Below are 22,530 nucleotides of genomic sequence, written 5' to 3' on the forward strand. Positions count from 1 at the left end.
CTTTTTTTTTTTTCTTTCTCTTCTTTTCCTCTCTTCTTCTCTTCTCTCTCTCTCTCTTGCTCTCACTCTCTCTCTCTATATTCTGGTTTGGGAAAACCAGACCGACGAAGGTCTGGTTTTCCCAGACCTTCGAAGATTTGATTGTCCTAAGCCGGCGAAGGGCTCCCCTCTTCGCCAGCCAGAATATAGAGAGAGATTGAGAAGAGAGAGATGAAGTGGAGGAGAGAGGATAAAATGGAAGAGAGAGTGAGAGATGAGGTGACATCTATGTTTTTTTTTAAAAATGGAAATTAATTCAATTTTGGCCCCGTAGGGTAGTTCCGGAAAAAAAAAGTCTCTTTGGGGACCAAATCAAACTGCAGGACACTTACGGAAGCTAAAACGTTGAATTGGTCACAAATTGGGGGCCAAAATTAAATTAACCCATCAAGTTTTAAGTAACATTTAATCAACTTTGTTGGCTGAGAGACTTTGAGTTTTGACTGATAAGTATTCTTAAATAATTGGTGCAACCAAGAATAAAGTAAGAGATAGAAGTTGTTTTTTTTTTTTTGCTGGAAAATTTGAAGTTGTTTAGGTATATGAAACTTTATGTTCTGTCAAAAGGGATGACTCTTTTGCTGGAATCTTTCGTCAGGAAAATCAGACGAAGGAGGGGTTCTTTCGTTTGGTTTTCTAGACGAAGCAGTTTGGTTCTACTGTACGACAATTCTAACAAAAGGGTCCTCCTCTTTGCCGGAACCTAAGTGAGAGAAGATGAGAGAGGGGGAGGGAGAGAGAAAAGAGAGAAAAAAAGGAAGAAGAAAGAGGAAAAAGTATTACCGGAGATGGTGGAGGTGTCGCCGAAATTAGTGGTGGAAACTGTCGAAGTTGATGGTGGTAGTGAGAGAGGATGAAGAAGCTGAAAAATGCAAGGGTTGTGGTATTTGGAGGAAACACAAAATTCCAAATATTTTTTTGTTTCCATCTAAAACTTCATTCCTCGAAAAATTCCTTTATTTCTCCTGATGACCGACTTTAATTAGAAAAAACCTAGTCCACCACCCTTCTTAAGTCCACGAGGTCGTAGGATCGAGTCTCAGTAGAAGTAGTTTGTCATCAAGATTTATCCCTTATAATGTAGACATTATATATAGTAAATAATATAATAAATTTGTCAGACTTTAGGCTTCTGTCGGGCTTTAAGCCTCTTTCGTTATGGTTTAAATAAGACGGTTATCATGCTCATCACATCTTCATTATGTATCAAGTAACGATTTCTCAAAAATAAAAAATAAAATTAGAAAAAGTAAGAAAAAACCTTAAGCTTGAGGTGCTTCCTATCCTATTTATTTTCAAGAGAAATGGGGTGATTGACAAAGGCGAATCTAGGCGTTGGAAAACGACCCGGAACTGAATCCAGAATCAACTTTGGGATTGCATCGAGATCTGTGGATGACTGATCCGGATCGAGAACCGAAACCGGATTTCACGACGACATTTATAAATACTAAAACGTTTCTTCCCCGTTTGCTTGCTCATTTATATATACGTATACCAACACAATCCCAAAGACAATTCCCTCAGAAAACACAGAGAGAGAGAGAGAAAGAAACGAAAAAAAAAACTCACTGGGAACCTTCTTCAAAAACACAGTCCTTTCCTCTCTCTCTCTCTCTCCACTTTCTCTCTCTAAATAAGTAGAATTAGGGCATTGTTGTTGGGTTTTCCCTGTTTTTTTCTCTGAAATTTCCTGTCAAATGCTAGAAGAGAAAATGATAGATAATCATCATCAATATCATAATCGTTATCATCAATTAAGATTATCAGAGGAATCAAAACTTCATAATCAACATCAGAAGAAGAAGGGTAATCAACATTGTGAGAATTTAATGGATAAATACTTCAATTGTGGTTCAATTTTGATGTTGTTAATGTTAACAATATCACTTTTATTATTACCATTACTACTTCCACCTCTGCCACCACCACCATTGATGTTACTTCTTGTACCAGTTGGAATCATGGCTTGTCTTATGTTTCTTGCTTTATTCCCTTCTTATGTTACTACTAATATTGTCGTATCATCTTCCTCATCCTCTTCTTCATTCTTCCTTTGATGGATCAAATATCTTATTACTCATGTTTTTTTTTTATTGTTCATTAGGAGTAATTTACTAAATTACTACTACTACTAGTAGTAGCTGATTCTGAGATTTTTAATTAGAGACAAACAAATCATGGATTTGGAACATTTTGATTTTGTATTTGTCAAAAAAAAACAATTTTGAAATGATCAATCTTGGAATTTCTTTTCTTATTATGATTCTATAATTAAGATTTGTCTCAACTTTTTGGTTACGCAATGTTGAACAACGTGGAGATTCCAGGTTCGATTCTCCTATAAGTGAACTTCTATGATCTTGAGACCGTATAAATAAAAACTCGTATGACGGTTGTAAACCATTTACACGGTTAGGTCTAATTTTATTTTATTTTAAATTACCTCCTTAAGATAATTCAAGTTGTGAGGAACATAGAGTTTCTATGATGATTTTCCCTTTTGTTAAAATATGAGGATGATGATGATTTCTGTTTTCTCGAAAAACATTAGATATACTAATTGAGATTATATAACTTATGAATTATATTAAGTATACTTATCCAAACAAAAGTTTAATCTCCTTGTCGTGGACCCACAAGATCTCCATATTCAGAAAATGCTCTTGGTTGTCCAACCTAATAATACCTAACAACCCAGCACAAGTCTAAGAAATTTAAAGTTTGGGTGATTCCTACCTACAAGTGGAAATTTTCAGATTTTGCTAGAGGTGTCAAATGGGTTGGGTGATCAATCAAACTAGTTTTGATCTACAAGGCAAACTGGTCCATAATTCTCATTTAGGGCTAGACAAAGTTGGTCTAGCCCAAATTAATAACATAACGATATCGCTTATGGGATATAATGATAGGTATTATCCGACATATTGGTGTTAATATCGTAATCGAATTAATCAAACAGAAGTAATCAATCAAATCCATTAGAGGGAAAGAAGTTGAAGTACTAAAACGAAATGCCAGACCTAATCAACCTGTTCTTTATTACCAACATCTAGCTAAGTGCACATCTACATAACAAAACAATCACGACTAATTTTGCCTGAACAAAACAAGAAATCATCTTTCAAGTACTCAAAATTTATCGGGATTTACATCCTTACATTTCAGTTTCGATAATATCCCGTATCATCTGCTTCGGTATAAGCCCTTCTGTTCTAATTGCATCCTTGCTTGGATCTGGACTGATGAATAACAATGTCGGCAAACCTCTCACCTGTGTGAATCGGAGGTTTTTTATCATTCTTATTCTTTTAGAATTAAAAACAAGAAAAAGTAGAGATTGAAAAGAGAGAGAGAAAGTGAAGTAAAACCTGCATATCTCGGGCGAAGTCATGCTCATCATCAGTGTCAACCTTGATAAATAATGCATTGTTTTCATATTCTACAGCAAGCTGCCATAAGAAAATTGATATCAGATAGAATTGTAAGAGGTTGCAGAAACTCCATTATACGCAAAAGAACATTGATGGTTTAAATGGCGACTTATACAAAGTATATTTGTTCCTTATTTTTCGAGATCAATAAGCCAGTTTGTGTGCAGTTATTTTATGAAACGGTATATACCATCAATATATGAAACTTGAAGATGGCGTTTCAAAGAAAAGATTCAAGATTGTGTATTTGAACATACTAGATAGTTTAAACAATTGAGGATGAACCTGTAGAATCGAAGAGATATAGTAGAAGATAAAAGATAACTTGGTACACTCCTACTAGACTTCCCAATCCTCGTGAACTCCAGGAATGTGGAAAAGCGTATCAACAGCTTTTATACCTCTAACAGCATTAAGCGATATAGGTGACAAAAATTGTGAATCGCGAGCACCGGGGTGACAGCAATCACTAACCAAATAGACTTCCAATGTGACCCTTTCTTTACTTATTAAACCTAAATTATGTTGATAACATTATACATACATCGAGAAACCCGGGACCATGACGAAAATTTAAAGTAGCAAACAGTCATTTTATCTCCACAAAAACACCATAATTCTAACTCCTGAAACTATCTCACAAATTTTTTCGTGCAATTTGTTAAGAATATCTATCAACTTCATTAGTAGAAAGAATTAGACTCAAATACCAAATCATCGGATGCTCCATAGAAAGAACTCATAACAGAAAGTCCGAAACAAGAAGAAGAGAAGAAATATAAGGCGAACTAGATTAAACTTAAATACAGGAACCATGGCAACATCTGACACAAACATTTCTTAAAGAGAGAAATTACGTGATGTCGATAATTCGACAATAGTTTCATCCCCTCTCCACACCCAGGTCTACTATTTATTGCTTCTAAAGAGTTAAAAGCTCCCCAAACTCAACTCAGCTCTACATTCTAGTAATCTTATTGTGCTACATATAGTCAAATAGTTCTTTCGGCTTGGGTATTGTGGAAGGAATAAACTTGCACTAAAACAGTAATTTGCAACATCGAAACTTCATCAACTCTTGCTCTTTTGAATAATTAATTGGGGAAAAGCATGATGTAGAAGAAGACTAAACAAGAACATCCCCAAATCTAAGTTGGTAAACTATTGGAAATCATTTGAACAATAGTCCATTTATTATTCAATAAATTCTGCAATATATTGTTCATTCTATACCCCCAAGTTCATATAACCCTAAAAGAAGCAAACAAGTTCATACTTTTCAGGGAAGAACAAACAGATGAGTAAAACATATAAATGAAGTTGAAAATTTTGAAGTAATATACCGTTTCAAGCTCTTGTGCCATTAAAATACAAGGACCACACCAAGTTGCATAGAAATCAAGTATAATAGGAACGTTTCTTTCTCCTCTCACAAGTTCTTGTACTTCATCTGATGAATACTTCTTCTGCAAAAAACCCCAACAAAACCCATTAACAAAATAAAGAGATTTTAACTACAAAATGTATGAAACAAGTAATTTGAAGAGAAGGGTAATAATTACCACAAGGTAGTCTTCTCTGACGTATTTTCCAGATGGGGGTTTGCAGAGTAACCTTCTTTTAGTATTAGTTGTTGCAGATTTTGTTAGATAATTAGGTCTATCAGTGAGGTTAGTAGTAGTGGAAGAGAATAGATTGGAGTGATGGGTTGTTAAGGAGGAGGAGGAGGAGGAGGAGGAGGAGGAAGAGATTGAGAAAGGAAGTGGGTATTGTCGTGAAGATTGAAAGGGTAAGCAGTTGGTGATGATGGTGTTGGCACAAGCCCCAGTTGTAAGGGCAAACATGGTTGTTTGACTGATATTCAAAACCCAGAGAGTATCTTCCTCTTCCCTCTCTTCTCTCTTCTCTCTTCTCTCTTCACTCTTCACTCTTCACTCTTCACTCTTCACTCTCTCTAGTCTACTGAACTGTTTCTGGGCAGGGATAAGAGTGTGAGAGAAAGAGAGAGAGAATGACTTTGTTGGGTTTGGGCTTTATGTGGGTTTGTCTGTCTAGTTAGGGTCGGATCCAGATCTGGGGTATTACCGTATACCCATGAGTGCAGAATGGCAGTTAAATGGTTTCACCAGTAAATGGAAAGAAACTATATTCAATCTCTAAATAGGAGAGAGAACATGTGCAGCGGAGGAAACGGTTCCTTTCAGTTACTCACGGTGGATCAGGCAGTTTTGGGCGGCGGACTAGCAGTTACAGGAGATGCTGATGGAGTATTTAGACAACAACTAGAAGTTTGTCAACACAAGAACCAGAAATACAAGTGGTTGAAAGTACAGAAGATAATCTCTATCGATTTCTTTCCGACCAGAATCATTCGATTCCATTACTATTACTAGCAATTGTTGCCAATCTCATCTGTTATATTCGACCTTTCTTCTTTAGCTTATTTAAATCATTGGGCTTCTCAGCAATCGATTCAACACTATTGAACGATCATTAAGTCTTGGGCTTTTGAATCATCAAATGGTTTAACTTCTTGTTTTGTTGATTGACCAATTCAAACAAGATAAAGAAGAAGATAGAAATGAAGATGAAGATAGAGATGGGTTACTATGTGTGGTTTGTTTGTGTGAGTTAAGATATGGGGCAGTGGGTGGTTGCATTGACGGCGGTTCCCTTATGGTGGTGGTTCTCCGGTGATGGGGGCGGTTCTCCGACGATGAAGACGGATTTTTCCGGTGATGAAAACGGTTTTTCCGGTGACGACGACGACTTTCCGGTGAAGACTACAGTGGTTATTTTAGTATTAGTATTTGTATATTAGTATTACTTTTTGTCAACCTTTAGGGTCTTTTCATTCGCGACCTTTAGGGTCTTCTCATTCACGACCTTTAGGGTCATTTTATTGAGTCTGTGTCTAGTCCCATTTCTTTCTCTTCATGAGACACTTTGCATTTAAAGATATGTAACTCTCATGAAGTTTGCAAAGGAGAGAAATAAGAATGATGTATCATCTATGTAAATAATGTGATTTTATCACTTATTAATGGAAATGGTTCCCTTGGCTTGAAAAAAAAAGAAATTGATACAGAAATCCCCTTCGGTTGATCCCATAAGTGTCTAGAAGTTCAATTTGGCCCCGTGACAATCAAACTTAATCCTCGCCAAATCCCGAGTACTCAATCACGACAGCTAATAATGACTTAAAATCCTCTTTAATCCCGTGAAATTTTGTTTACCGATTCTTCTTCTTTTCAGTCCCCAAGTTCGTTCCAACCTCTTCAACAAAAAAAAAAAAAAAAAGTTCGTTCCAACCGCACCACTTCCAGTTTCTCTTTTTCTTGTTCTTTCAACCTACACTTGTTCTCCAATTTATGACTTTTAGCTTTTTTGAAGGGTTTTTGTAAGATTGTCACCATTATTGTTCTTTTTCAATGGCGAGTGCATTGTTCTCCAATTTATGACTTCTAGCTTTTTTGAAGGGTTTTTGTATGATTGTCACCATTATTGTTCTTTTTCAATGGCCAGTGCACGGGCGAAGTAGTGATGATTGAAGTCAGTCCATCTAACCACAGTGGGGGCTCCGTCTGATGGATAAAATCGATAAGAAATTAGAACTATAGCGGGGGCTTCATCTGATGGATAAAACCGATAAGAAATTGGAACTATTATTGGGCTTGCTTTGGTCGATTCTAGAAAGAGAAATTCCGGTTATAGACAATCCGAACCTGAACACCCTATTTCAAGTTGGAATCTCACAGGACATGAGGACATCACACATATTTGCCATATATATGTTTAAATTGACTGGCCTGCAAACAACATTAAAAAAATAATTTTAAATAATTTTTTCATAATTGCTACGTTCATCAATGTCCAAAACCACTGCCCACCTAGTAAAATAATTAGACCATTGACTATAAAATACACAACATGCCGCAGTGATAAAGATTATTAGTAAAAACATTCAACATTTCAAGTTATGAAGAACCTAAAGGAGTCCGGAATTGCACCAAATTTTAGAGTTTAAAAGATATACTCAAAAAAGACCAGAACAAGACACAAACAACTATTTCAACAGTAGAAGGGAGAATGTAAAATAGTTCATAATAGCAATCCTAACAGATAACTCATAAAGACCAAAAATGACTGGACTAAAAGAAAGTTTCTAATATCCTCCTTTAAGGTCATTGACCACATCGTAAGGAATGGGAGTTACGGTCTCGAGGGTAGCTCCTTCAACCATGAAACCGGGCTTAGGTCCAGCAGGTTGTCTCTTTGTGCTGATCTTCTCACCACGAGCTTTTGCCTCTGCCTTCAATTTGTCATTCTGGATCTTCCTCAACTTGAACTCCTCAGTGCACCTTGATGGTTGAACATGCTCGATCCTTACGTGAATCCTTTTCCTGATGATATTGCCTCTAACCTGCATCAATTATAACATAAAAATACTCTGAGATCATTCACAAATTAAAACAAAACCAGTACTATTTAACGAACAATACAGATATTGATAAAGAAACAGAATGTGGCTAGCCTAAGATTAGGACATGAGACAATGTCTTCATGAGCCAATTAACTTGGACAAGCATTACACATATGGTCATCTTCCGACACAAAGTTGGTATATCAAGATAACCTATTTGCTTTATAGATGACATAAAAAAAATGTTTAACGAGCAAGAGTATGTGGGTCGCCTAAGCTTAGAACATGAAAGAGTGTGTTCATGAGCCAATTGACTTGGACAAGCACTATCCATATGGTCATCTTCCGACACAAAGTTAGTACATCAAGATTACCTATTTGCTTTATAGATGACATAAAACCAAGGTCCATCCACCTTATATAAATATATGGTAACAAAAGAATCATTTACAAACAAATCTCAAGCTATTTTCGTCGGCGGATAACAGTATAATCAGTTAGTTGTTTGATCTACCAAGTAGAGAGATACACACACTATACGAATCATAATACTTATACCTAACAAGGATTAAGAATAATTAAAAAGGTTAACCTTTTTAATTCATTCCACACAATATACCTTCCAAGAATGTACCATTCCGTAGGCATAGACTAATCAACTTTCTATTAACCCTAATACCCCATCATAGATTAATGAATCATCCAACCCTAAAATTTCAGAAAATCTTTGAACTGATAACAGGATCTACAAAGCTCATATACATTTACATTCTTCAATTAAATCAAAGCTCACATTGCCCTAAAAGATCATTTTTAGGGTTAAATACTTACAACTCACATACAATATACCCAGTGAATAAATCGAAAAACTATAATAAAACAATGTAACTCAAAGAACCCATCTTAGAAAATGAAAAAGCCATTATGATTAATCAGATCTACTGAGCTAAAGATTGAATATGAAGTATCTAATGGATAAAATCAAGAAGAAATCAAAACCAGTAAGATATCATCATTTTGGTGTTAAAAGAAAGAGGGGGTTATACCTGTTTGTTGATTTCAACACCAATGGCACGTTTGGTAACATTCCAGACCTTACCAGTACGCCCATGGTAGAACTTATGAGGCATACCCTTGTGGATAGCTCCATTAACCTTGACATCAACGTAATCACCAACCTTGTAGGTTCTCAGGTAAGTTGTTAGGGCAATATAACCCTTCTTCCTGAATGGACGAGAGAACAAATCTCTGGTTCGAGAACGAAGACCATGACCAGCTGGCATCCTTACCCTAAATTTTTCTTCCCTCTCCCTTCTCTCTTCAGAGTTTCAGATTGATGCTAGGGTTTTCTTTTATATTGACGCAAAATGAAAAACCCTAGAGGATTAAATAGTCAATTGGCAAGGGATGAAGCTATAGGCGCCTCTTGAAATTGCTATTCACGCTTCAAAAAACGGTCAGTCTCGTTTGACCTTCGACATCTTAGGCACCCATTTTTCGGACCGGTGCACCCGAGAAAGTAAGCATGCTTTTGGACTCAATCTGCTCGAATTTTTTTGATTTGAGGGGTCGATTCTTATCTATAATTGACGCTAAAGCAACTCAAATCCATCTGAAATCAATGATAAACACTTTTCAAGGATTTACCCACTTGAGAGCAACTATAAGCGCCCCAATTGTTGTTCGAGTCCGGCTCTTATCACGCGCCTCTACGGAATTGTAGAAGAAATCTTGAGCGCTTCTTCTCCCCAGACCAACTGCCCTAATTTTTTCATCTTATTTTTGTCTCTTCTTCGTTTTTTTTTTCTCTCTCTCTCAAATTTCTTATCCACTTCTTGGGTAAACCATCAAACTTCCTTAAGAAAGAATATTCATGGTTAGATGTGTAATTTCAACTCCTCAACTTGAAGTTTCCAAGTTCGAGGAAGAAAATTCATAGCTACTTTCGATTCATCTTCAAGAAACCCTAACTCAAGATCTTCCTCCCAACTTTCTGTCTCTTTTTTGAGAGATTAGACTCTAAAGAAAAAAAAAATCGAACATCTAGCAAGATTAGATCAAACTTCCTCTCGAGATCTACCCTAAAACTCTACAAGGCTCGGACTGATGAAGAGATGTCTCGAACTACCCTAGTCCGAGACCCTCTGGCCCAGTCCGACATCTTGCGTATGGTCTTAGATTGGTCAGTCCGAGACCGCGCACCTATAACTTCACAGAGTAAAAGGGTATTGACTTTCGTCAATCAACTCCATGCGGCGCAAAAAGCAATTATTGAGGTGCCTTTAGCCGCTCTCTACCCACTTCCTATTTCAAACACAAGATCAAAAGATAAAAATCATTCAAAAAAATGTAAAATTTTTAGAACCCGTGTCTAATGAAAAATAGAGATCTTTTGAAGCATATATTTAGTCACTACTCGTCAAAAGATCGCGATAAAATCTATGGGTTTTGATGAAGATTTGAAAAAAATCAAAATGAAAATGGAAGAAGACTAGGAAAAAAAAAGTGAAAGAGGGTTCCGGGTGCCAGTGGAAAAAAAGTGAACAAAGTATAGAGTACCTACAAATAAATGCGCCTATAGCAATTTTAAGGGGCGCCTATACCCGCACAACAACAGATTAGAGGCTGATTCTCAAGGTGCACTTAGATTATAAGTAATGATCAAGGTTACCTTTAAAATCCTATTTTAGCAACAATGCCATACTTGGGTTACAGGGTCAGTAAAACACTCGGAACCCTTATAATCCACTATCACACACATCTAGGTTTTCCAAATTTGTGGAAACTCTGAAAACTTGTTCATACCTTGCATAAGAAACTGAGGCCCTAATATATATATATATATATATATATATATATATATATATATATATATATATATATATATATGTATACATGAACAAATAAGTTGCAATTTTTTGATAATTTTAAGATTTAATTGATTCTAAATATAAGAATGAGAAGTGTACATCATTATACATGGACAAATTTAAATTCAGATCTACTTCAAGATGCAACATTTCTTGCATGGACTTAGACGATTCATATCGAACGGCTTTCTAATTCCCAAAACCAGTCCGAAAAATAAAACAAAAACATGGCTGGTCCCATCCATCCATCTAAAACCCAACTTGATCTTCTTCGCCAAAAAATCGTTTCCCCCTCACTAATTTTTACCTGTTAAAGTTGGAAACGATGTACTGATTGTGATCATTTTTTTATATATCATGAACCTAATCCAAAACATCGGTAGGCCAAAGACGTTTCCACATTGAAATCTCTTCCTTGTTGGAGAGTTTTCTAATTCCTCCGTAAAACCCATATGCTTCACTCCCTTCTTCTCGATGATCTTTTCTGTTTACAAACATTCTTCTCCATCGTGAACCATGGGTGTACTGATTGAACTCTAACACCACAGTGTCTGTCATCAAAATATTCGTTCAGTTTCAGAACTTGATTCAAAACAAACTAAACATGTAATAATTTTAGTAAATATACATTGTTAATACCAAAACAAACTATAGAGTAGAAGATGTATGAAGTAACATAGTTCCAAGTAGTATTTTTGGGCAGTGAACTCAACCAGTAATATTGTGAAGGAAAACTAATGGGTTTTTGAAGAACAAATCAGGATTTGAGCAATTCTTCTAACTTGTTACAAAGACTGAAAAATCATAATCCTTGAGATGAATTGATGTTTCTTTTGGTTTAGAGTTTGGAGGGTTACATGGGAGTTTATTGTACTGAACAATGAAAATTTGCAGATTTTTAACTCGAGAAAGATTCGGGAAGCTCAAGGAGTGATAAAAGGATTCATCTCGAGGACATGAGTTTGAAGGTGCAGTTAGAGATTTGAAGAGGTTCAAGATATTATTTTAGCTAGACTAGTTTTGAAGATTCAAGTCAGGGCTGGAGCATTGTGAAAGAGGAATAGACGATTAAGAGTGAAAAATGTACTAGGTAGGTCTCCAGGAGGAAAGCAAACAAGTTCCACTGGATCGGAAAACCATTTGGTTTTAAACCTGAAAGCTCAATCTTTTCACGTCTATGTTCTTGTGCGGAAAAACATGAAACTATATAAAGTTATAAACCATGATAAATGAAGATTGAGTTTAAGTTCTTACCACTACTATGACAAAGGCAATGACTCACATTCCCAACACAGGGCTCTAAGTGACCGACCATCCCATACCACCAACCTGCCACACATAACCCAAATCTCAATACGTTTTGAACCTTCAACATGTTATTCTCGAAAGAGTACACGAGGAAAATTGGATTAAGGAAAGGACAATTAAAATATGGACTAGTTTGGACCAAGAATGTACCATAAGGGAATTCTTTATTTCGTCTCCATTGAATCTCAATATGATCCCCCGGATGTAGATCATTTAGGCAATCCGATACATGAAGATCATGTGGAGGAGTTTCAATAGGTGGTGGTCTTAGTCTGTCCCACCCCACACCTTCCTCTATAACTATTGTCCTCCGTCCATGTGGCGGGTACCTATAAAAGAGGAAATCATTCAACTATCACGAAATGCCCCGTAATCTTAAATGAAAATGATAATATGATAGTTGTAAAAAGCAGGTGCACCATAATTACTCGTGGATGTTAACAACCAACCAAGGCCGAAGACCAATTTTGTATTGGTCAAGGTTAAAGAAAACATTCTCTGCATATCTGTGTAGACTATGTGCAAATCTTACATACTGTGTGTGAAACTGTGCAAACCTAATGTATGGATCTGAAACCTAGAAAATTGATGGATCATTTTGGAAAAAAGAAAATCTGGCTTATAGAGTTTTAGACATTTCCCCCGTAAAAGAAATCTACTAAAGCGAGTTGAATAAGACCATATTAACATTACCTGGCATGGAAAGTGTCGGTGCGACTGTCATAGCTAACCTCGGCATCATAACAAGATAACATAAATCCAACATGACCATGCTGCCAAGGTAACAAAGGTATACACAGAACATCAGATAAGGGCACCAAAATACAAGAAATCTACAATTGAAAACATAATTTAGAATTGAAACTAACATGATGGCTATATTGATAAAACCGAATAGAGTGCCATTTTTATAACTTGAATCAAGAAAAAACTATCAAGAGAGAAACTACAATAAGAATTTGATATGTTTGCAGTCAATACCTCACGATTATAAACCTGAGCTGGGAACCAGAAGTTGCCATTCTCAAGAGATAGATACCAAGACATGATTGAATCAACAGGCAAAGAACTCTTAGGCTTGTTCATCGAGTTACCGAGTTTGGATTTAAACCAAGTAAGAGGCCACACACAAGATAAAGATCTAACAACACCTTTCGATTTGTTTCGATTGAGATCATAATTCTTCCTAGATGAGATATACCACTGCCATTCTCGATGAGCAGCTTGACTAATAATTCTACCCCATTTTTCTTTCATGTGTCTTTCCCAAAGATAATCACTCCTACATCTATCTCTTAAAGAACTACAAACTCCTGCCATGGAACACAAACCAGAAGGAGGAAGTCTTTCTAAAATGCTTTCTAAAACCAATTCAGGTAAATCCAAGATAGACATCTCATTCATCTCCTCAAAATGCTCTACTCTCGGACGAAGAAATTTCTTCTTAAAAGACATCATCCTCTCAGGATTCTCAGACAAAGTTTTAGATAGTCTAGTTTTGGTAAGAGAAATCATTAAGAAAGATAGTGATTTTCTCCAAAACAATAGGAAGAACAATCTCATATCACCAAGAATCCAAGATGGAAGTGATTTGAAAGAAAGAGATTTAGATAGGAAGATGAAGGAGAGACAAGAAATGAAGAAGAAAAGCATTAGGTAAGGTGATATAAATGGATGGGCAAAGTTCTAATCCAAGTTCTACTTCATAAAGGGATTAAGAGAAATTTAAGAAATACCCAATTGCAGTTAAGCAACTATGATTGTAACTACATATAAGAAGAAAAAATTTCTTCTTTTTTTAATGAAGGAGCTCCCACCAGAGTCTTCCAGCTAGTGGGCCTCCCTCAGAATGTCCTCTAAAACAAAGAAAAGATGGTATCTTTAGATTCTTTAATCAAAACCACAATTTGGGTTTTCTTTCTAAAGTATGAATAACCTAAAAAATAAAGTAGAATCAAGATATAGTGAATCTCTATTGAGTGAAGAAAACAAACAAGATTTAATGGAAATGGGCAGTCAAGTCTGAAATAGATCTTCTGTAATGGGATTGAAAGACATAAAAAATCTGAGAGTTGAAACTTGATCTGTAATTTTCAAACCCACAACTTCAAAATCTATTAATAATGGAGAATAATCACAAATTAAAAAAAAAAAATAGATCTGGGTGGTTATAAAATGAAAAATTAATTAGGTAGGTGCAGGAGGTTCAACCAACACCAATAAAGATCTGGAAGTAATACCCAGAAAAAGAAATCCAACTACTAATATAAGAGTAGTACAAAATTGACAGATAAATATTGGGTGGGGAGTTGAAAATTTGGATCTTTGATGAAGATGAAGTGGGGTCCTTCTCTTTTCAGTTCATCAAAGCTCCACCAAATTCTTCCCCACCACTTTGTTTCTCTCTCTCTTCCTTTCCTCTGTTCTAACAATGAAAGGGAAAGAAAAAGAATTTGAAGGGGAAGTGTAATTTGAACCAGATTTATTTGAATGGGTGAGAATTCCAGACAAGAATGACCTCAGAAAAAAAAAAGCAAGCAAAATAGAATAGAAAAACAAGGAAGAAAGAAACCTGATCTGATCTGATCAATTGGCCAAACTTCCACCAAACTGCTGCTACTTACACGCAACAAAAATGGGAGAAAAAATCGGCCGACCAGATAATGTTATTTTGCTTTATGGGAGGGAAAACTAAAAACAACTTTTAAGTCAAACAAGTCTTTACCACCACTTATTACTTCTTCCAATTGAGCAACTTCTTCCATAAACCCCCACCCTCCTCTCAATTTTTGTTTTGCTTTCAAAAATGATAAACGGATAATAACTTTTTTTTGATGAAGAAAACGGATAGTAACTTGGGATCCATTAAAGGTGACATGATTCTAATTGGTCAAAAGAAAAATGATACGACTAATTTGGTCCGGCTACACTGTCTTTTGGCCTGTGATCAGTCTTAAATTTCGTCTTTCCCAAACTTAAAATTTAGGGGTAGTGGAGCGGGACTTTCACAGACTTTCATAGACAAAATGTCCCGTAGACATTTCAAGACATTTCGGATGAGTTATTATAGACAACATGTGTTCATAGACATTTTTAAGACATTGAGAGTTTGTAGACAAAATGTCTTTATAGACATTTCAAGACATTTGATCCATAGACAAAATGTCCTGGGGACATTTTAAGATCTTGAGTCCATTGACAAAATGTGTAATGCATATTATATTTGTGTTAATCAAAAGTATATTTTTCGACTTTTGTAGACATCTGTGAATATTTGTGGACATTGATGGACATTTGGTAGACATTTATTATTTTAATATTATTATTATTATTTAATCACATGAAATAATATATTAATACTAACATTTCAAAAATATATTTTTCGACTTTCGTAAACATCTGTGAATATTTGTGGACATTGATGGACATTTGGTAGATATTTATTATTTTAATATTATTATTATTTTTTAATTACATGAAATAATATATTTATACTAACATTTCAAAAATATATTTTTCGACTTTCGTAGACATCTGTAAATATTTGTGGACATTGATGGACATTTGGTAGACATTTATTATTTTAATATTATTATTGTTGTTTGATCACATGATGGACTTCAAATGTCTCTTGTTTTTTGAAAGACATTTTGGCTTCCAAATTTGTCCCAAATCCTTCACAAATTCATCAAACTATGAAGTCCACCAAAGTCTGGGACATATTTTGTCTACAATCGAATGCCTCGGACTTTCATAGACTCTCAAATGTCTGGATTTGAATGCCTCAGACTTTCGTGGACTCTCAAATGTCTGGATTTGAATGCCTCAGACTTTCGTGGACTCTCAAATGTCTGGATTTGAATGCCTCAACTGAGAATTGACATTTTCTGATGTATATTAACTCTTTCAAAAACAGCCCCCCCCCCCCCCCCCCCCCCTTAACTGAGAATTGACATTTTCTGATGTATATTAACTCTTTCAAAAACAGAAGGATAAATTTAACTTTTTTTTTTTGAATATGAACTACGATTTACGTTAGTCATTACATGACATTAATACATCATCAAGTCATCAAAATGTGATAAGCACGATAACCGCATTAACTACGAATCAAAGAGGTTTAAATCCCGACAAACTTATTATTTATACCTTTAGTAACTAAACCCCCCCCCCCCCCCCCCCCCCCCCCCCCCCCTTAACTGAGAATTGACATTTTCTGATGTATATTAACTCTTTCAAAAACAGAAGGATAAATTTAACTTTTTTTTTTTGAATATGAACTACGATTTACGTTAGTCATTACATGACATTAATACATCATCAAGTCATCAAAATGTGATAAGCACGATAACCGCATTAACTACGAATCAAAGAGGTTTAAATCCCGACAAACTTATTATTTATACCTTTAGTAACTAAAATTCAATAACCATAGTTCTACTTCTCCCATGTGAATGGAACCTGGGACTTTTAAGTTTCTGAAATTTATGTCGACACAATCGACTATTTGGACAACCAAGTGTTGACGTCCTAGTGGCTATAAGAGTGTGACCAATATCAAAATCTCTTCGATAATATCTCAATAGGGTACTAGTAGTATTTATTTATCATCCTCTGAATCCATGGGGTAATATAAATTTGTAAAATCATAAACTCCATCAAATAGCCTTAGCTTTATCATGTGCCCATTTGTCTGTGTACTATCAATTTATGTCAAATCCTATAGATGAAAGTCTGTCTTATACAACAAAATGACATATGAAAACTCTAGTGGAACCTTGTTCTTTCCAAAACAAAGTGTTGGGAATTTTTGTCTGTTCATCAATTTTATTCCTTTATTATATTGTTCTTTTTTTACATACTTACTTAGTTTCGGAGAACAAAGCAACAACAAATTATCACATAATTAACTTTTCTTGATGATCAATTATTAACTAGGACCCAATACAAATTTTTATTTTAACAACACTGTCATATGCTAAATTATGATGGGCAATATTTTACCCTATACAATTCCAATAGTTCATTGTGGGTTTCTTTTAAAATATATTGCCTTTTAGAATTTTCTAGTACACTTGGGTTCCTTTAGACATTTTTTTTTTCTGTTTTTGCTGAAAAGTCTTTAGACATTATATATACCTACTATTAAATAATGATGATGCTTAGGATTTTTGGGACATATGGATGTCATCAATGGTTAAGTAGGGCCACCCTTACTCTGCTTTACTTACCAAAAGCAAGGAAATTAGAGGAAGACAACTTAAAACCAACTCATCATCCAAACAAGTCGTTTTTAATATTGATTTGTACCCATAATCCAAAGCATTCTAAATCTTTCTTTTAATTGTGCTTAAACTCATTACAAGATTTTTGTATTTTCAATGGGAAATTGGAGACTCCACAGAAAAGTTAAGTGATAATAATCAATATCTTTATGTAGATAAAATAGTTGTGTTACAGTTTAAGCACTTGTCTCCGCTACCATGTTAGCTAAAAGTTGGAGGTAAATAGTTTCTCCACAAGTTCTTCTTAATCATCTAAAACTCTTTCGGCATTAATCTCAATGGATGACTTTGTATATAACTATTTCCTAAATTTTGGTAATGAAGAGTGTAAATTAGTTGGCAAGTTAATTAACAAGAGAAATGATGTAAAACTAGGTTGTAAAAGTTAAATGATAAAGACAATTTTTTTTTTTTATAAATATTAGTATATTGTTATGGAGCATGATAGCTCTATGCCTAGCTAGGAGCTAACAAAACTTGATGCTGAGAAGGATTTACATAATCGAATTAAGCTATAGAAAAATCGACAAAGAGAACACAAAAGAAAAATATATATCATAACACGTAAGCATGTTTAAGTGACCCAAATTAAGATGAAAGCAACTTAGACGGATCTGATGAGTCATTAGGAGAGGCTGAAAAGCATAGAATTGGAATCTTGATTAAGGATCTTTTTATTTTATTTTATTCTCGATCTTCCAAATCTTGGAAGCATAATGGTGATCTCAATCTGCACAACAATTTCATAAACACCACTTGATTAAAGTTAAACAAACAAATGTTCAATAATTGAGAGAGAAGTGAGGAAGAGAACATGATAAAGGCTATGCACAGATAGGCGTGATGTCAACATTGCAATAAGTAGCACAGTTAGTAAATGGCATCCATAAAAGAGAAAGTAAGGAAAAGAAGAATAAGCTTTAAACTGGTCGAGTGGATAGAGTGAGTGGGTGTGTCTGTGTTTCTCAAGCCAATGAAATGTGGGTTTATAATTAATTTAATTTTGGGATTAACTGAGGAATTAGAATGTGGTATTGAGTAATTGATCAAAAAGTTTGTGAAAGAAATCGATGGGGCAAAAAAAAAAAAAGACAAACGATTAAATCTGTCAAAAGGAAAACTACGGATGGCGGAATTAGACAAATTTTAGCGTTGGTGCGAAATAAAGTTTGCATCAAAATCAAATTCCATGTTTAGGCTTTCAAAACGGATTTGTAGTAGGTTTTTCTTTAATTAGGTTAAGGAAACTCTAATCTATACAAGGGGATCTAGTTGTTATTCAAATTAATGGTTTTATCAATAACATTTCGTTAGTTACTTTACTCTTTGTGATTTTTTGACTTTTTTAATTGTGGACATAGATCTAAAACTTTTATGAGTTTTCCGGTGCATCAAAATCGTATTAATATTCTAAGAAAGTGATTATTTGAATTTATATGGTGTTAGGAGCCACTCCAGTGAAACCCTGAAACTCTATCAGAGCGTTACATAAGATTTTCTAATTCCTTCTTTAAAAGATCATCTCCGACCGAACTCTCTTTTAAATACTTTGTAATACATGGATATAGTTATTTTAAAGCACGAAAAAGGACAATCTAGACTTAGAGTGTCATCGTGAGTGTCTTAGACTGCCACCCCATCTTTTTAATGTAATAAGACATTTAAAGAGTTTACACTAGAGAAGTTCTTTTTACAATATAACTAAATGTCCACCTAAGAAAATCTCCAGTAGATGACTCAAGAAAAACTCAAAAAGACCTTAGATACCGTGTCAATTAAGATTCTCTCTCTTTAGTGACAAAAAATAGCCCCTCTAAATCTTTGTCTCCAATAGAGACTTCTAAAATAACTCCATTGATACATATGTTTAGGGCTGGGAAAACGGTCCGGAAACCCGCGATCCGGCCCGTTCGGCCCGAACCGTGAGAGACCGATGACCGAAGCAGCCCCGAGCCGGGCTAGCCCGGCCCGATATAACGGGCTAATAGGGCCGGGCTCGGACAGGTTCTCAATTCCGAGTCCCGGCCCGTTAAGCCCGTCCGAGTCCCGGCCCGATAGTGTCAGCCCGCTACCCGAGCCCGATTATTAAATAAACCCGGCAACCCTACATCCCCGATCCGCGTGAATTGTTTAGATCCAACGGTTGAGAGGCCTCAGCCGTTGGATCTAAACACCTTGGCCCTTCATCTCCTTATAAAAACCTCTCCCAAAAACTAAAACCCTAAACCTAACCTAACCTGCCTCTCTCTCTGCCTCCCTCTCTCTCTCCGCCTCCCTCTCTCTGCATCTCTCTCTGCATCTCTCTCTGCATCTCTCTCTAACTAGCCGAACCGAAACCTAACTTCGAATGATTTTCTTATGATCTTATCTATGAGATTTTCTTATGATTTTATCTATGAGATTCTCCATCATCTTTAAATGTTCGGTTCAGTGGTATACGCCGATGATCTACGGATCAAATGACGCGGTTAAGCCTTCGAACTCAACTTTGAATGATTTTATTTTATGATAGTCTGTTGTTATTTTTTTTTCGATGTGATGATGGTGATATGTAGGTTCTGAACGAAGGAAATTATTGTTCCGTTATACCTCGTTATACTTCGTTGTTACTTTTTTTTTTTTTTTGAATTATTTTGATGTGATGATGATAATATGTAGTTTCTGTTGTTACTTGGCTTATAAACAAAATCTAGGGTTTGCAGCTACCACCAACGATTTAGATGATCAACATTTCTTCTAATCTTTTTGTTTTTGGTTCTTTCTAAAGCTTATAAACATCAATTTTTATTCTTTTTAGCCATTTAGGTTATTAATTTTGTTATTTTGGGTGGATTTGATTGTTTGTGTTAGGGTTTTTTTTTAAAATTTTGTGAATGATATGTTTTAGAGACTTTGTTATCTCTTTTTTGGATCATATAACTTTCTGTGATGTGAATTTTATGTATCTTTAGAATTGTGGAGATGGTTTAGGTTGTTGTATCCCAACTGTTAGATGAAATTCCCCTTTTAGGTTTTTGTTTGCAGATCACATGAAGGTTAGAGATTGCAAATTAAAAACTTCAATTCATAAGGAAAATGATGATCCTCAGTTGATGTCGGTTGATGTTTAATTCATGTTTAGATTGATTGATTTTGATTTATATTTTCTCTTTTACATATTGTAGGTTATGGAGTCCACTTCGGAGCAAATTGAGGATTCGGAGGATTTAGAAATCTTACTTGATCTTGATGATGGTGGAATAGAGATCTTGCCTAATGCTCCATTTGTTCTATCTGTACGTATATACGCAAAGTTTTGCATAAATTTTACAAATTTCTCGTTAGACATATAGGTGAACATTTACGTGTCGATCCTAAATCATTCAACAAAAAGTATGCACTTTTAAGCAGCTCAAACAAACTCGGAGTAATGTATTTGAATCTTTTCCGAGTGGGTATCATAAAGAAGCTATCCTTCATGCAGTTGTTTGAACGGATCACACATTGAATTATTCTAATGTTCCATTGTTCCAAGTCCATAAGGGTTTGACTCACAATAGTTCGAATGATCGATCTAACAAGTAATTTGTTTTGTAATTTGTACCTTCACTTTGTGTAGGGTTTGGACACTATGAATCTAATCTTGGTTATAGGTGACAAGAAGCTGGTGAGTTCTTCACCTCCGAGACCTCTATCTGTTCACTCTTAGAGTCGTTACAATTTTTTTCAAGCACGTCCCAAAATTTGAATACTTCGATCCTGCTATCAGTCTACATGCTAAATAGTGAATACATCATTTTAATCAAACTGCTACTATTTCTTGTGAATTTTACGGTTAAAATATATAGTATATTTGAGCATGTACTTGGAAAGCAGTTAACTTGTAGCTTGGGAAGTTAGAATATATTTTCAATGTTTCATCTTCGTCTTGTAATGTTGTTAATCTATGACAGATCGGAACTTATGAAGAAACAATTGGGACATGCTTGGTTTTTACTGAACCTGGTAACTTTAATTCTTTCCCTCTCTACATTATATGTAATGTACGTAAGTAGTCCATACAATTTTATATGTGAAATAAAATGAAGTTCTGCAACAATCGATGACATGAAAGAACTAGGTTGAGCATTTTTTTTGTTATCGTCGTTAGCATTACTATTTGACTAAACTTTATATTGACAGATGCCACTCCTTTGGTGCACGAAGAAACAGGACCATCTGAAGAAAATCTTTTTTATTTTGTTTGTATGATTTGTTATTATGATGATATATAGGGTTTCATTTGGACTTTCTGATGAAGGAATTTTGTGAGCTTTCTTTCTACATGTCCTTACTTTAGGAGCTATGGATATTGAGATGTTGATTCATAAGTACTTTGAACAAAATTGGGGTATGAATGACCATTATAAGCTAAAAAAAGCTATTTAGATGCCTATGGATATTGAGATGTTGATCTTCACTGTAATCTTACCCTACTGAAAATTGACAGAGATTTAAGATGATTGTTGAATTAAAAAAAAAATTAGTTTTGAAAAAAAAACACTTTGTATAACGAGGGCATAAAGGTAAAAAAAAGAAAGCTACTTCAAACAAATATAAATGAGATGGAATAGTGTTAACTATTTTTTTAATAAAATAACCTGAGCCCGTCCGGCCCGAGTCCGTTGGAACCCGCTCGGGCAGACGGGCTCGGACGGGCTACGGGCTCCTATATTTCGTGTTTGGTCCGGCCCGATCCGCCCGACTTCCTACCGCGGGCTCGGTTTATTCGAGCCCGATCCGCCCGAGCCCGGCTCATTGTTGGCCGAGCCCGTCCGCGACCGCCCGATTCCCACCCCTACATATGTTGCTCCTAAAATTTAATAGGAAAAAAATAGTACAAAAATAAAATCATGCATTTCTAAAGAGTCTCTAAAATAAATGTCCACATCGTCATTGAATGCCACATTTTTTGACTAAAACTTTAAAGATTTGGCACTCGAAAATTTAGAGAGACTCGAGTAGACTCTCGAGAAGGCACTCTAAATTTAGAGTGTCCACTAAAGAAATCGATAATATTAAACGGAAAAAATAGAATTCATCAAAACACCAAAAGATCAAATATCTTTTTGCCAGAAAGTTTAACTAGGTAAGGTTTGCATGAATTTGCACAAGTTTGTAAGTACAGAGGACTTGCTCATATTTCACATATA

At 35.3% G+C, this 22,530-nt stretch overlaps 4 protein-coding genes across 4 annotated transcripts; 1 reads left to right on the forward strand and 3 right to left on the reverse strand.

Annotated features, from left to right (window-relative positions):
* Positions 1 to 3,006: 3,006 nt before the first annotated feature.
* On the reverse strand, positions 3,007 to 5,483 carry LOC147541471 (Thioredoxin z). Its single transcript, XM_086637021.1, has 4 exons — positions 5,036 to 5,483; positions 4,817 to 4,939; positions 3,411 to 3,491; positions 3,007 to 3,313 (listed from the first exon to the last, which is right to left on the reverse strand). The coding sequence occupies exons 1-4, from the start codon at positions 5,315 to 5,317 to the stop codon at positions 3,197 to 3,199; spliced, it is 603 nt and encodes a 200-aa protein (XP_086493147.1). The 5' UTR covers positions 5,318 to 5,483; the 3' UTR covers positions 3,007 to 3,196.
* Positions 5,484 to 7,404: 1,921 nt separating this feature from the next.
* LOC147541472 (large ribosomal subunit protein eL21x/eL21w) lies at positions 7,405 to 9,260 on the reverse strand. Its single transcript, XM_086674103.1, has 2 exons — positions 8,943 to 9,260; positions 7,405 to 7,896 (listed from the first exon to the last, which is right to left on the reverse strand). Exons 1-2 carry the CDS (start codon positions 9,177 to 9,179, stop codon positions 7,639 to 7,641), a joined length of 495 nt encoding a protein of 164 aa, XP_086530229.1. The 5' UTR covers positions 9,180 to 9,260; the 3' UTR covers positions 7,405 to 7,638.
* A 1,550-nt stretch (positions 9,261 to 10,810) lies between these two features.
* LOC147541473 (F-box protein At2g32560-like) lies at positions 10,811 to 14,894 on the reverse strand. The gene is made up of 5 exons (XM_086633675.1): positions 13,056 to 14,894; positions 12,768 to 12,847; positions 12,225 to 12,403; positions 12,021 to 12,095; positions 10,811 to 11,317 (listed from the first exon to the last, which is right to left on the reverse strand). Exons 1-5 carry the CDS (start codon positions 13,725 to 13,727, stop codon positions 11,130 to 11,132), a joined length of 1,194 nt encoding a protein of 397 aa, XP_086489801.1. The 5' UTR covers positions 13,728 to 14,894; the 3' UTR covers positions 10,811 to 11,129.
* A 5,409-nt stretch (positions 14,895 to 20,303) lies between these two features.
* LOC147541474 (uncharacterized) lies at positions 20,304 to 21,661 on the forward strand. Its single transcript, XM_086633152.1, has 5 exons — positions 20,304 to 20,394; positions 20,524 to 20,634; positions 20,958 to 21,005; positions 21,292 to 21,343; positions 21,521 to 21,661. The coding sequence occupies exons 1-5, from the start codon at positions 20,389 to 20,391 to the stop codon at positions 21,610 to 21,612; spliced, it is 309 nt and encodes a 102-aa protein (XP_086489278.1). The 5' UTR covers positions 20,304 to 20,388; the 3' UTR covers positions 21,613 to 21,661.
* Positions 21,662 to 22,530: the final 869 nt, after the last annotated feature.

Source organism: Eschscholzia californica, unplaced genomic scaffold, assembly GCF_041429995.1.
Source record: "Eschscholzia californica isolate CP2 unplaced genomic scaffold, dmEscCali1.0.p SCAF_4, whole genome shotgun sequence".
NCBI lineage: Eukaryota > Viridiplantae > Streptophyta > Magnoliopsida > Ranunculales > Papaveraceae > Eschscholzia > Eschscholzia californica.